This window comes from Gymnoscopelus microlampas (assembly GCF_963454915.1).
Source record: "Gymnoscopelus microlampas genome assembly, chromosome: 7".
Classification (NCBI taxonomy): Eukaryota; Metazoa; Chordata; class Actinopteri; order Myctophiformes; family Myctophidae; genus Gymnoscopelus; species Gymnoscopelus microlampas.
In genome coordinates this window covers 57,440,387-57,454,574 of record NC_139944.1, presented here as the reverse complement: position 1 = coordinate 57,454,574, position 14,188 = coordinate 57,440,387, and the positions used below count along the sequence as shown (strand labels likewise).

General features: G+C 33.0%; 1 protein-coding gene across 1 annotated transcript in view; it reads left to right on the top strand.

Annotated features, from left to right (window-relative positions):
• Window positions 1-13,014, top strand: part of LOC311048681 (low-density lipoprotein receptor-related protein 1-like) — a gene marked incomplete at its 3' end in the record, with an annotated part of 32,154 nt that extends 19,140 nt beyond the window's left edge. Inside the window, exons 3-6 of the mRNA XM_084061943.1 lie at window positions 11,950-12,072; window positions 12,159-12,244; window positions 12,358-12,477; window positions 12,823-13,014. Coding sequence (XP_083918069.1) covers window positions 11,950-12,072; window positions 12,159-12,244; window positions 12,358-12,477; window positions 12,823-13,014 — 521 coding nt within the window. The remainder of the gene's footprint in view (window positions 1-11,949; window positions 12,073-12,158; window positions 12,245-12,357; window positions 12,478-12,822) is intronic.
• Between the last annotated feature and the right edge of the window lie 1,174 nt (window positions 13,015-14,188).

The following is a 14,188-nucleotide window of genomic DNA, read 5'->3' as shown; positions in this document are numbered from 1 at the left end:
TTTACCCACATACATTATATTATCATTACTTTACCCACATACATTATATTATCATCTCTTTACCCACATACATTATATTATCATCACTTTACCCACATACATTATATTATCATCTCTTTACCCACATACATTATATTATCATCTCTTTACCCACATACATTATATTATCATTACTTTACCCACATACATTATATCATCACTTTACCCACATACATTATATTATCATCACTTTACCCACACACATTATATTATCATCACTTTACCCACATACATTATATTATCATCACTTTACCCACATACATTATATTATCATCACTTTACCCACATACATTATATTATCATCACTTTACCCACATACATTATATTATCATCACTTTACCCACATACATTATATTATCATCACTTTACCCACATACATTATATTATCATCACTTTACCCACATACATTATATTATCATCACTTTACCCACATACATTATATTATCATCACTTTACCCACATACATTATATTATCATCTCTTTACCCACATACATTATATTATCATCTCTTTACATTATATTATCATCTCTTTACCCACATACATTATATTATCATCACTTTACCCACATACATTATATTATCATCTCTTTACCCACATACATTATATTATCATCTCTTTACCCACATACATTATATTATCATTACTTTACCCACATACATTATATCATCACTTTACCCACATACATTATATTATCATCACTTTACCCACATACATTATATTATCATCACTTTACCCACATACATTATATTATCATCACTTTACCCACATACATTATATTATCATCACTTTACCCACATACATTATATTATCATCTCTTTACCCACATACATTATATTATCATTACTTTACCCACATACATTATATTATCATCTCTTTACCCACATACATTATATTATCATCACTTTACCCACATACATTATATTATCATCACTTTACCCACATACATTATATTATCATCACTTTACCCACATACATTATATTATCATCTCTTTACCCACATACATTATATTATCATCTCTTTACCCACATACATTATATTATCATCACTTTACCCACATACATTATATTATCATCTCTTTACCCACATACATTATATTATCATCACTTTACCCACATACATTATATTATCATTACTTTACCCACATACATTATATTATCATCTCTTTACCCACATACATTATATTATCATTACTTTACCCACATACATTATATTATCATCACTTTACCCACATACATTATATTATCATCTCTTTACCCACATACATTATATTATCATTACTTTACCCACATACATTATATCATCACTTTACCCACATACATTATATTATCATCACTTTACCCACATACATTATATTATCATCACTTTACCCACATACATTATATTATCATCACTTTACCCACATACATTATATTATCATCACTTTACCCACATACATTATATTATCATCACTTTACCCACATACATTATATCATCACTTTACCCACATACATTATATTATCATCACTTTACCCACATACATTATATTATCATCACTTTACCCACATACATTATATTATCATCACTTTACCCACATACATTATATTATCATCACTTTACCCACATACATTATATTATCATCACTTTACCCACATACATTATATTATCATCACTTTACCCACATACATTATATTATCATCACTTTACCCACATACATTATATTATCATCACTTTACCCACATACATTATATTATCATCACTTTACCCACATACATTATATTATCATCTCTTTACCCACATACATTATATTATCATCTCTTTACCCACATACATTATATTATCATCACTTTACCCACATACATTATATTATCATCTCTTTACCCACATACATTATATTATCATCTCTTTACCCACATACATTATATTATCATCTCTTTACATTATATTATCATCTCTTTACCCACATACATTATATTATCATCACTTTACCCACATACATTATATTATCATCTCTTTACCCACATACATTATATTATCATCTCTTTACCCACATACATTATATTATCATTACTTTACCCACATACATTATATCATCACTTTACCCACATACATTATATTATCATCACTTTACCCACATACATTATATTATCATCACTTTACCCACATACATTATATTATCATCACTTTACCCACATACATTATATTATCATCTCTTTACCCACATACATTATATTATCATCTCTTTACCCACATACATTATATTATCATCTCTTTACCCACATACATTATATTATCATCACTTTACCCACATACATTATATTATCATCACTTTACCCACATACATTATATTATCATCACTTTACCCACATACATTATATTATCATCACTTTACCCACATACATTATATTATCATCACTTTACCCACATACATTATATCATCACTTTACCCACATACATTATATTATCATCACTTTACCCACATACATTATATTATCATCACTTTACCCACATACATTATATTATCATCACTTTACCCACATACATTATATTATCATCACTTTACCCACATACATTATATTATCATCACTTTACCCACATACATTATATTATCATCACTTTACCCACATACATTATATTATCATCACTTTACCCACATACATTATATTATCATCACTTTACCCACATACATTATATTATCATCACTTTACCCACATACATTATATTATCATCTCTTTACCCACATACATTATATTATCATCTCTTTACCCACATACATTATATTATCATCACTTTACCCACATACATTATATTATCATCTCTTTACCCACATACATTATATTATCATCTCTTTACCCACATACATTATATTATCATCTCTTTACATTATATTATCATCTCTTTACCCACATACATTATATTATCATCACTTTACCCACATACATTATATTATCATCTCTTTACCCACATACATTATATTATCATCTCTTTACCCACATACATTATATTATCATTACTTTACCCACATACATTATATCATCACTTTACCCACATACATTATATTATCATCACTTTACCCACATACATTATATTATCATCACTTTACCCACATACATTATATTATCATCACTTTACCCACATACATTATATTATCATCTCTTTACCCACATACATTATATTATCATTACTTTACCCACATACATTATATTATCATCACTTTACCCACATACATTATATTATCATCACTTTACCCACATACATTATATTATCATCTCTTTACCCACATACATTATATTATCATCACTTTACCCACATACATTATATTATCATCACTTTACCCACATACATTATATTATCATCACTTTACCCACATACATTATATTATCATCTCTTTACCCACATACATTATATTATCATCACTTTACCCACATACATTATATTATCATCACTTTACCCACATACATTATATTATCATCACTTTACCCACATACATTATATTATCATCTCTTTACCCACATACATTATATTATCATCACTTTACCCACATACATTATATTATCATTACTTTACCCACATACATTATATTATCATCTCTTTACCCACATACATTATATTATCATTACTTTACCCACATACATTATATTATCATCACTTTACCCACATACATTATATTATCATCACTTTACCCACATACATTATATTATCATCTCTTTACCCACATACATTATATTATCATCTCTTTACCCACATACATTATATTATCATCTCTTTACCCACATACATTATATTATCATCACTTTACCCACATACATTATATTATCATCACTTTACCCACATACATTATATTATCATCTCTTTACCCACATACATTATATTATCATCTCTTTACCCACATACATTATATTATCATCACTTTACCCACATACATTATATTATCATCACTTTACCCACATACATTATATTATCATCACTTTACACACATACATTATATTATCATCACTTTACCCACATACATTATATTATCATCTCTTTACCCACATACATTATATTATCATCTCTTTACCCACATACATTATATTATCATCACTTTACCCACATACATTATATTATCATCTCTTTACCCACATACATTATATTATCATCTCTTTACATTATATTATCATCTCTTTACCCACATACATTATATTATCATCACTTTACCCACATACATTATATTATCATCTCTTTACCCACATACATTATATTATCATCTCTTTACCCACATACATTATATTATCATTACTTTACCCACATACATTATATTATCATCACTTTACCCACATACATTATATTATCATCACTTTACCCACATACATTATATTATCATCACTTTACCCACATACATTATATTATCATCACTTTACCCACATACATTATATTATCATCACTTTACCCACATACATTATATTATCATCTCTTTACATTATATTATCATCTCTTTACCCACATACATTATATTATCATCACTTTACCCACATACATTATATTATCATCTCTTTACCCACATACATTATATTATCATCTCTTTACCCACATACATTATATTATCATTACTTTACCCACATACATTATATTATCATCACTTTACCCACATACATTATATTATCATCACTTTACCCACATACATTATATTATCATCACTTTACCCACATACATTATATTATCATCACTTTACCCACATACATTATATTATCATCACTTTACCCACATACATTATATTATCATCTCTTTACCCACATACATTATATTATCATCTCTTTACCCACATACATTATATTATCATCACTTTACCCACATACATTATATTATCATCTCTTTACCCACATACATTATATTATCATCACTTTACCCACATACATTATATTATCATTACTTTACCCACATACATTATATTATCATCTCTTTACCCACATACATTATATTATCATTACTTTACCCACATACATTATATTATCATCACTTTACCCACTTACATTATATTATCATCACTTTACCCACATACATTATATTATCATCTCTTTACCCACATACATTATATTATCATCTCTTTACCCACATACATTATATTATCATTACTTTACCCACATACATTATATTATCATCTCTTTACCCACATACATTATATTATCATTACTTTACCCACATACATTATATTATCATTACTTTACCCACATACATTATATTATCATCACTTTACCCACATACATTATATTATCATCACTTTACCCACATACATTATATTATCATCTCTTTACCCACATACATTATATTATCATCTCTTTACCCACATACATTATATTATCATCTCTTTACCCACATACATTATATTATCATCACTTTACCCACATACATTATATTATCATCACTTTACCCACATACATTATATTATCATCTCTTTACCCACATACATTATATTATCATCTCTTTACCCACATACATTATATTATCATCACTTTACCCACATACATTATATTATCATCACTTTACCCACATACATTATATTATCATCACTTTACACACATACATTATATTATCATCACTTTACCCACATACATTATATTATCATCTCTTTACCCACATACATTATATTATCATCTCTTTACCCACATACATTATATTATCATCACTTTACCCACATACATTATATTATCATTACTTTACCCACATACATTATATCATCACTTTACCCACATACATTATATTATCATCACTTTACCCACATACATTATATTATCATCACTTTACCCACATACATTATATTATCATCACTTTACCCACATACATTATATTATCATCACTTTACCCACATACATTATATCATCACTTTACCCACATACATTATATTATCATTACTTTACCCACATACATTATATTATCATCACTTTACCCACATACATTATATTATCATCACTTTACCCACATACATTATATCATCACTTTACCCACATACATTATATTATCATCACTTTACCCACATACATTATATTATCATCACTTTACCCACATACATTATATTATCATCACTTTACCCACATACACTATATTATCATCACTTTACCCACATACATTATATTATCATCACTTTACCCACATACATTATATCATCACTTTACCCACATACATTATATTATCATCACTTTACCCACATACACTATATCATCACTTTACCCACATACATTATATTATCATCACTTTACCCACATACATTATATTATCATCACTTTACCCACATACATTATATTATCATCACTTTACCCACATACACTATATTATCATCACTTTACCCACATACATTATATTATCATCACTTTACCCACATACATTATATCATCACTTTACCCACATACATTATATTATCATCACTTTACCCACATACACTATATCATCACTTTACCCACATACATTATATTATCATCACTTTACCCACATACATTATATTATCATCACTTTACCCACATACATTATATCATCACTTTACCCACATACATTATATTATCATCACTTTACCCACATACATTATATCATCACTTTACCCACATACATTATATTATCATCACTTTACCCACATACATTATAATCATCACTTTACCCACATACATTATATTATCATCACTTTACCCACATACACTATATTATCATCACTTTACCCACATACATACATTATATTATCATCACTTTACCCACATACATTATATTATCATCACTTTACCCACATACATTATATTATCATCACTTTACCCACATACATTATATCATCACTTTACCCACATACACTATATTATCATCACTTTACCCACATACACTATATTATCATCACTTTACCCACATACATTATATTATCATCACTTTACCCACATACATTATATTATCATCACTTTACCCACATACATTATATTATCATCACTTTACCCACATACATTATATTATCATCACTTTACCCACATACATTATATTATCATCACTTTACCCACATACATTATATTATCATCACTTTACCCACATACATTATATCATCACTTTACCCACATACACTATATTATCATCACTTTACCCACATACACTATATTATCATCACTTTACCCACATACATTATATTATCATCACTTTACCCACATACATTATATTATCATCACTTTACCCACATACATTATATCATCACTTTACCCACATACACTATATTATCATCACTTTACCCACATACATTATATTATCATCACTTTACCCACATACATTATATTATCATCACTTTACCCACATACATTATATTATCATCACTTTACCCACATACATTATATTATCATCACTTTACCCACATACATTATATTATCATCACTTTACCCACATACACTATATTATCATCACTTTACCCACATACATTATATTATCATCACTTTACCCACATACATTATATTATCATCTCTTTACCCACATACATTATATCATCACTTTACCCACATACATTATATTATCATCACTTTACCCACATACATTATATTATCATCACTTTACCCACATACATTATATTATCATCACTTTACCCACATACACTATATTATCATCACTTTACCCACATACATACATTATATTATCATCACTTTACCCACATACATTATATTATCATCACTTTACCCACATACATTATATTATCATCACTTTACCCACATACATTATATCATCACTTTACCCACATACACTATATTATCATCACTTTACCCACATACACTATATTATCATCACTTTACCCACATACATTATATTATCATCACTTTACCCACATACATTATATTATCATCACTTTACCCACATACATTATATTATCATCACTTTACCCACATACATTATATTATCATCACTTTACCCACATACATTATATTATCATCACTTTACCCACATACATTATATTATCATCACTTTACCCACATACATTATATCATCACTTTACCCACATACACTATATTATCATCACTTTACCCACATACACTATATTATCATCACTTTACCCACATACATTATATTATCATCACTTTACCCACATACATTATATTATCATCACTTTACCCACATACATTATATCATCACTTTACCCACATACACTATATTATCATCACTTTACCCACATACACTATATTATCATCACTTTACCCACATACATTATATTATCATCACTTTACCCACATACATTATATTATCATCACTTTACCCACATACATTATATTATCATCACTTTACCCACATACATTATATTATCATCACTTTACCCACATACATTATATCATCACTTTACCCACATACACTATATTATCATCACTTTACCCACATACACTATATTATCATCACTTTACCCACATACATTATATTATCATCACTTTACCCACATACATTATATTATCATCACTTTACCCACATACATTATATTATCATCTCTTTACCCACATACATTATATTATCATCACTTTACCCACATACATTATATTATCATCTCTTTACCCACATACATTATATTATCATCACTTTACCCACATACATTATATTATCATCACTTTACCCACATACATTATATTATCATCACTTTACCCACATACATTATATTATCATCACTTTACCCACATACATTATATTATCATCACTTTAGGAGGTATTTAACCATTAACTCATTAACCAAAAGAGTAAAACATCGTCTTTAGCCGACCTTGTCAGTGATTCCGAGCGTTTTCACTAACCTTTGAAAAATCATAGCATATTATTCTTCACAACGATGCATCCACCGATCACTTTAAAAGATGTATCCAAGTCTCGTAGAATCGGGGGGAAGCGTGCCGTCGCGATAATCGGTTCGATAGATATTGGCAGAATGTACATGGTTTTCGCCAAAAAGCAACAGAAAGCAGAGAAAAGGGCATTTTTCCAAATCCATTAGAATGGGACTGAATGTGGCTGTAGTAGTTTTGCAATCATGTGATTTGCTGCTTCAATGGGAGTCAAATGGTGACTCATAGGTTATCGAAGAGCGCCATCTAGCGTAAACACCAGTACACGTCAAAACACGTTTATTATTCTATTTGGCTCATAGGATAACACAAAGTCATGGGGACCATTGTGTATTCAATTCATCGACAGAGCTTGACGTATCAACACATTAATACGTCATTGAATAATAGGGCAGGGCAGCAGTGTATGATTTATAATAATAATATAATAACTATAATAATAATAAGGGTAATAATAATAATAATAATAATAATAATAATAATAATAATAATAATAGGACAGGGTAGCAGTGTATGATTTATAATAATAATAATAATAATAATAATAATAATAATAATAATAATAATAATAATAATAATAATAATAATAGGACAGGGTAGCAGTGTATGATTTAAAATGTAACTCCACCTGTCATTTTCTGACATGATGATTTCAGGATAGTTTTGAAGGAATTCCATTGTTTGGTGGCATAGTAGTAACATTTAATTGTGCCCATGTTTGTGCTAACTCTGGGGGGTTCCATACCAGAGGTGTTGTGTGTGTGTGGGTAATTAAGCCATTTTACGTCAACATATTTATATGTAGGCCTGTGCTATGAATCTGTAAAGTTGTTGAGGTAGGCAATTTCCAGAAAATCTCCATGATGTAATATTACCTTTCTTCTGCAAACTGTCTCTGTACAGAGCCTGATGTCAGGTTGGTGGGAGGAACCAGTAGCTGTACTGGTAAACTGGAGATGAAAGACCAGGGAGAGTGGAGACCAGTGGATGATGATGACTGGAACCTGAAGTCAGCATCTGTAGTGTGTAGACAGCTGGCCTGTGGCTCTGCTGTTTCAACAAAACGTATAGCTGGTTTTTGGTTTTTGTGGCTTACAAGTTCACCTGTATGGAAGATTACATCTTCCTGTGTTGGTTCTGAGTCTTCACTGAGGGAGTGTGGAACAATGGAGCCTGATACTTCCACTGGCAGAATGGAGGTGATCTGTTCAGGTAACACTGTCTGTCTGTCTGTCTGTCTGTCTGTCTGTCTGTCTGTCTGTCTGTCTGTCTGTCTGTGTTTTTGGTCTGCTGTGATAATATCACCTAATCTAATTTCAACCTTTCCGAATCATTAAACAGGACTAAGTCAAAACCAGGAATATGACTGGATCATGTCTGAAATGCTGGAGGGCTTTTAATTTGAAGCAACAACTCTCAACCGGTGTGACCATAGAGATATACATACTGTAGATAACCAGATATACTGTATATACATTACATAGACACTGTATTAACTGCTTTGTACCTTTGCCCGTGAAGTTATTAAGTAATTTAGAAATCAGGCACATACAAGTTATGTAAATAAATGCTAATTAAATGATGACTTCATCTTGTTCAATGACATGAGTTCAACATTTCACTCTTCAAGAGGTTTGCACGGTGTCAAACTTTAAGCAATAACATTGTGTTGTTGATTCAAGAACAACTGCATTAGATTAACATTTATGATCAGTCTGATCAGTCAAAGAATAACAATAAATATTAATGTTAACCAGGTTTATTATTTTGCACATAATTGGAGAATAGAGCACAATGAATAAATATGAATTTACATCAAAGAATATACTTTCTTATTGAGCAAAGACCACCCACAGAGCCGAGAGGTGGTCCTCAAACGAATTTATGTAGACCAATATATCGTCAAGATACACCATACAGATGTGCCACAGCAGCCGTCTCAACACCAGCTCCATGACCCTCTGGAAGGCAGCATTGGTGAGGCCCAGGGCCATGGATTTAAACTGGTACAGGCCCTGGCCAATGTTGAAGACGGTCTTCTCACGCTCCTCCTGTGTCACTTCCTTCTGCCAGGAGCCATCTGAGAAGTCCAATGTGCTGAACCAGGTGGCCCTCGCCTACGCATCCAGTGTGTCAAGAGAGTCCTTTACTGTCACAGAGTTGAGGCCCCTGTAGTAACACAGAACCACCATGTCTTATCCTCCTTCCTCATAAGCACCACAGGAGAGGACCAGGGGCTCCTCGGTGACACCCTCTTTCAACAGGCGCTTCACCTGTCTGTCCATCTCCCTCTGCTTCTCGGTGGAGGTGTGGTCAGCCAGTTGCTTCACTGGGTTCACCACCTGTCTGAATGCAGTGTTTGACCAGAGCGAGGTTCACTGCACCGCCCCGTCCGTTGCAGAACACCCGTTTCTCCTCCAGGAGAGCCTGCAGTTGTTGCTTCTGTTCTACAGACAACAGACAGTCAGTTATATCTGTGTAGAAGCCTCTGTTCCACAGACAACAGACAGTCAGTTATATGACATATGCAGTGAAACGGCATACTGTGTAGAAGCCTCTCAACATCTCCAATCTAGAGTAGTCCCTGACCAGTGTCCAAAACAGCATGGTTCAGCAGCATCAGATCAACCCCCCCCCCCGTATGGGAAGGGTCATTGTACCCACAGTGTTCAGTAATTGTCCATTAACTGCACGGGCAAAGCTGTACTGCTGACTCAACACACGCCTACTTAGAGTTGGAATGGACATTTTAAACTCTTCAGAAATCAGTGAAACACTGAAACCAGAGTCAATAAGTACAGTCACATCAACATCCTCCATGACTCCTTTAACATGGCCGTACACTTGGACTCACCCACAGCATATGAGTTGTTTGACCTGGGGCTGCTGCCGTTGAGTCACTTTGACCCTGGGGCCGCAAAAAACTCTCATTCACTTGGCAGGCCGTGCAGACAGACACGCACGTCTGAAAATACAGCAGGAACTGTTTCATCTCGTGTGTGTGTGTGTGTGTGTGTGTGTGTGTGTGTGTGTGTGTGTGTGTGTGTGTGTGTGTGTGTGTGTGTGTGTGTGTGTGTGTGTGTGTGTGTGTGTGTGTGTGTGTGTGTGTGTGTGTGTGTGTGTGTAGATGAGTGTAGCACCTATCCCTGCACCCAGCGCTGCATCAACACACCTGGCAGCTTCCACTGTCTCTGTGTGGAGGGCTTCCAGCTCAGCCCTGAAGACCCCACCATCTGCAAGTCCACGTCTGGTAAGAAACAACCATAGTCCTGCTTTGAGAGCTGTGTGGATTTTTTAATTTTAACCAACTTACATGTCATGCTTCACTTTCTCCAGAGGTGGAACCCTTCATCATCTATGCCAGCGGCAACTATCTGAGGAAGATGAACTTGAACGGCTCCAATGACACAGTGCTCAAACAGGTGAAAACCACTGAACATAACAACACATCCTATACAATACTCTGTACAGACTGCTTTAGACATGTTGGAATGTATTCCTGTCAGAGACTAACACAACTACTGTGGTGTGACAGGACTCACCCGATGCAGTGGCTCTGGACTTTAACTATCAGCAGCAGATGATCTACTGGACAGACGTCACTCCCCCAAACAGCAAGATCAGTCGCATGAACATCAATGGCAGTGACGTCCAGGTCAGTGTGACAATGACAACAATGAGGACAGATGATGGGGAAGGGAAATCATATTCAAAATGTTTATATTTTTATTCAAATGTTTCAAAATGTTTTGTGATATCACCTTTAATGTGTTAAATGGAAAACAAGGAAACCAAATGTCTGGTGGCTCAGCCATGTGCTCCTTGTGAGCCGCGAGGACCAGAGTTTGAATCCGACTCCTTGTCTTGTGTTTCTGCTGTCTCTGCACTTGATTTAGTGTCACTCTACACTATCTAACAAATAAAGTACAAAAATGGCAAAATAAATGCTTTAAAGTGATGAAAGAAGTAAAGAAAGAAAGCTTTTATTGCTTGTTGACAGGTCCTTCACAGCACGTCGATCAGTAAACCAGGCGGTCTGGCTGTTGATTGGATAGGAGGAAACCTGTACTGGTGTGACATTGACAGGGACACCATAGAGGTGTCCAAACTAAACGGGTCGTACCGAACAGTCCTGGTCAACACCGGCCTGAAGGAGCCACGTGGCATGGCTGTAGATGTACGCTACGGGTAAGAGCACTGTGGTGTGATCATGAACCTCATGTTGAAATTATCAACTATCCTGTGAAACAAGAAGACTGAATTAGATCTGTACGGATATTTCTAAATTACAACCCTAACTATGTTTTAACCCTCCGCACAGGGTATTGTTTGTGAAGGATAAACCAGTGAAAACCACTCAACCAAACTCTTGAATTTGAAAAAAATAAGTATTCTTGACATTTATTACTAAACACACTCGTACAATATACAAACACACTTCTAACTAAACTGTGCACAGTAAATTTATGACCAGCCCGTGACGCCACGGACGATCCAACTTCACAAACACCAGCGTAACGACTGGCTGATGAAAGTCAAGCCTGCGCATAAGAGATCACTGACGTGCATGAGCCTTATATCAACCCATTCTCTGCCACGGCAACTTTTGACCTGTTACACAACAAAAGCCCAGCCGAAACATGAACATGCCAATACTCAACAAATCACCTCTAAATATCTTTATAATATGCAAAATACTCTCCTGTCCCATAACCGCCAGAATAGATTGTAAACTATAAAAGAGATACATAATAACGAAAAAGATGTAATAACCCCGACCAACCACTGGGGAGATCCATCCACGCTAACCCTTCCTTATACAGTATGGTAATTACCAGGTAATAACCAGGTAATTAACAGGTAACTACAGGTAATAATAAGTATTTACTAGGTAATTACCAGGTACCCGATGCAAGTACATGGTAACTACCAGCCAAATTACTCAGTAGTTACTAGATAATTACTAAGTATTTTTCTGACAACTACCAGGTAGTTACCAGGTAATAATAAGTATTTATTGTGTGATTACAAATTACTCAGTATTACTGGGTAATTGCAAAGTATTTACCAGGTAATAAGTATTGATTGTGTGATTACCAGGTAATGACATAGTCATTTCCAGGTGAATTACCCAATAGTTACTAAGTAATTACCAAGTATTTTCATGACAACTACCAGGTAATAAGTATTTGCTCTGTAATTACCATGTAATTACATGGCAATTACCAGGTAAATTACCCAGTAGTTAATAGGTAATTACCAAGTATTCTCCTGACAACTACCAGGTAATTATTAGGTAATAATAAGTATTTATTGTTTAATTACATAGTAATTACATGGTAACTATCAGGTAAATTACTCAGTAG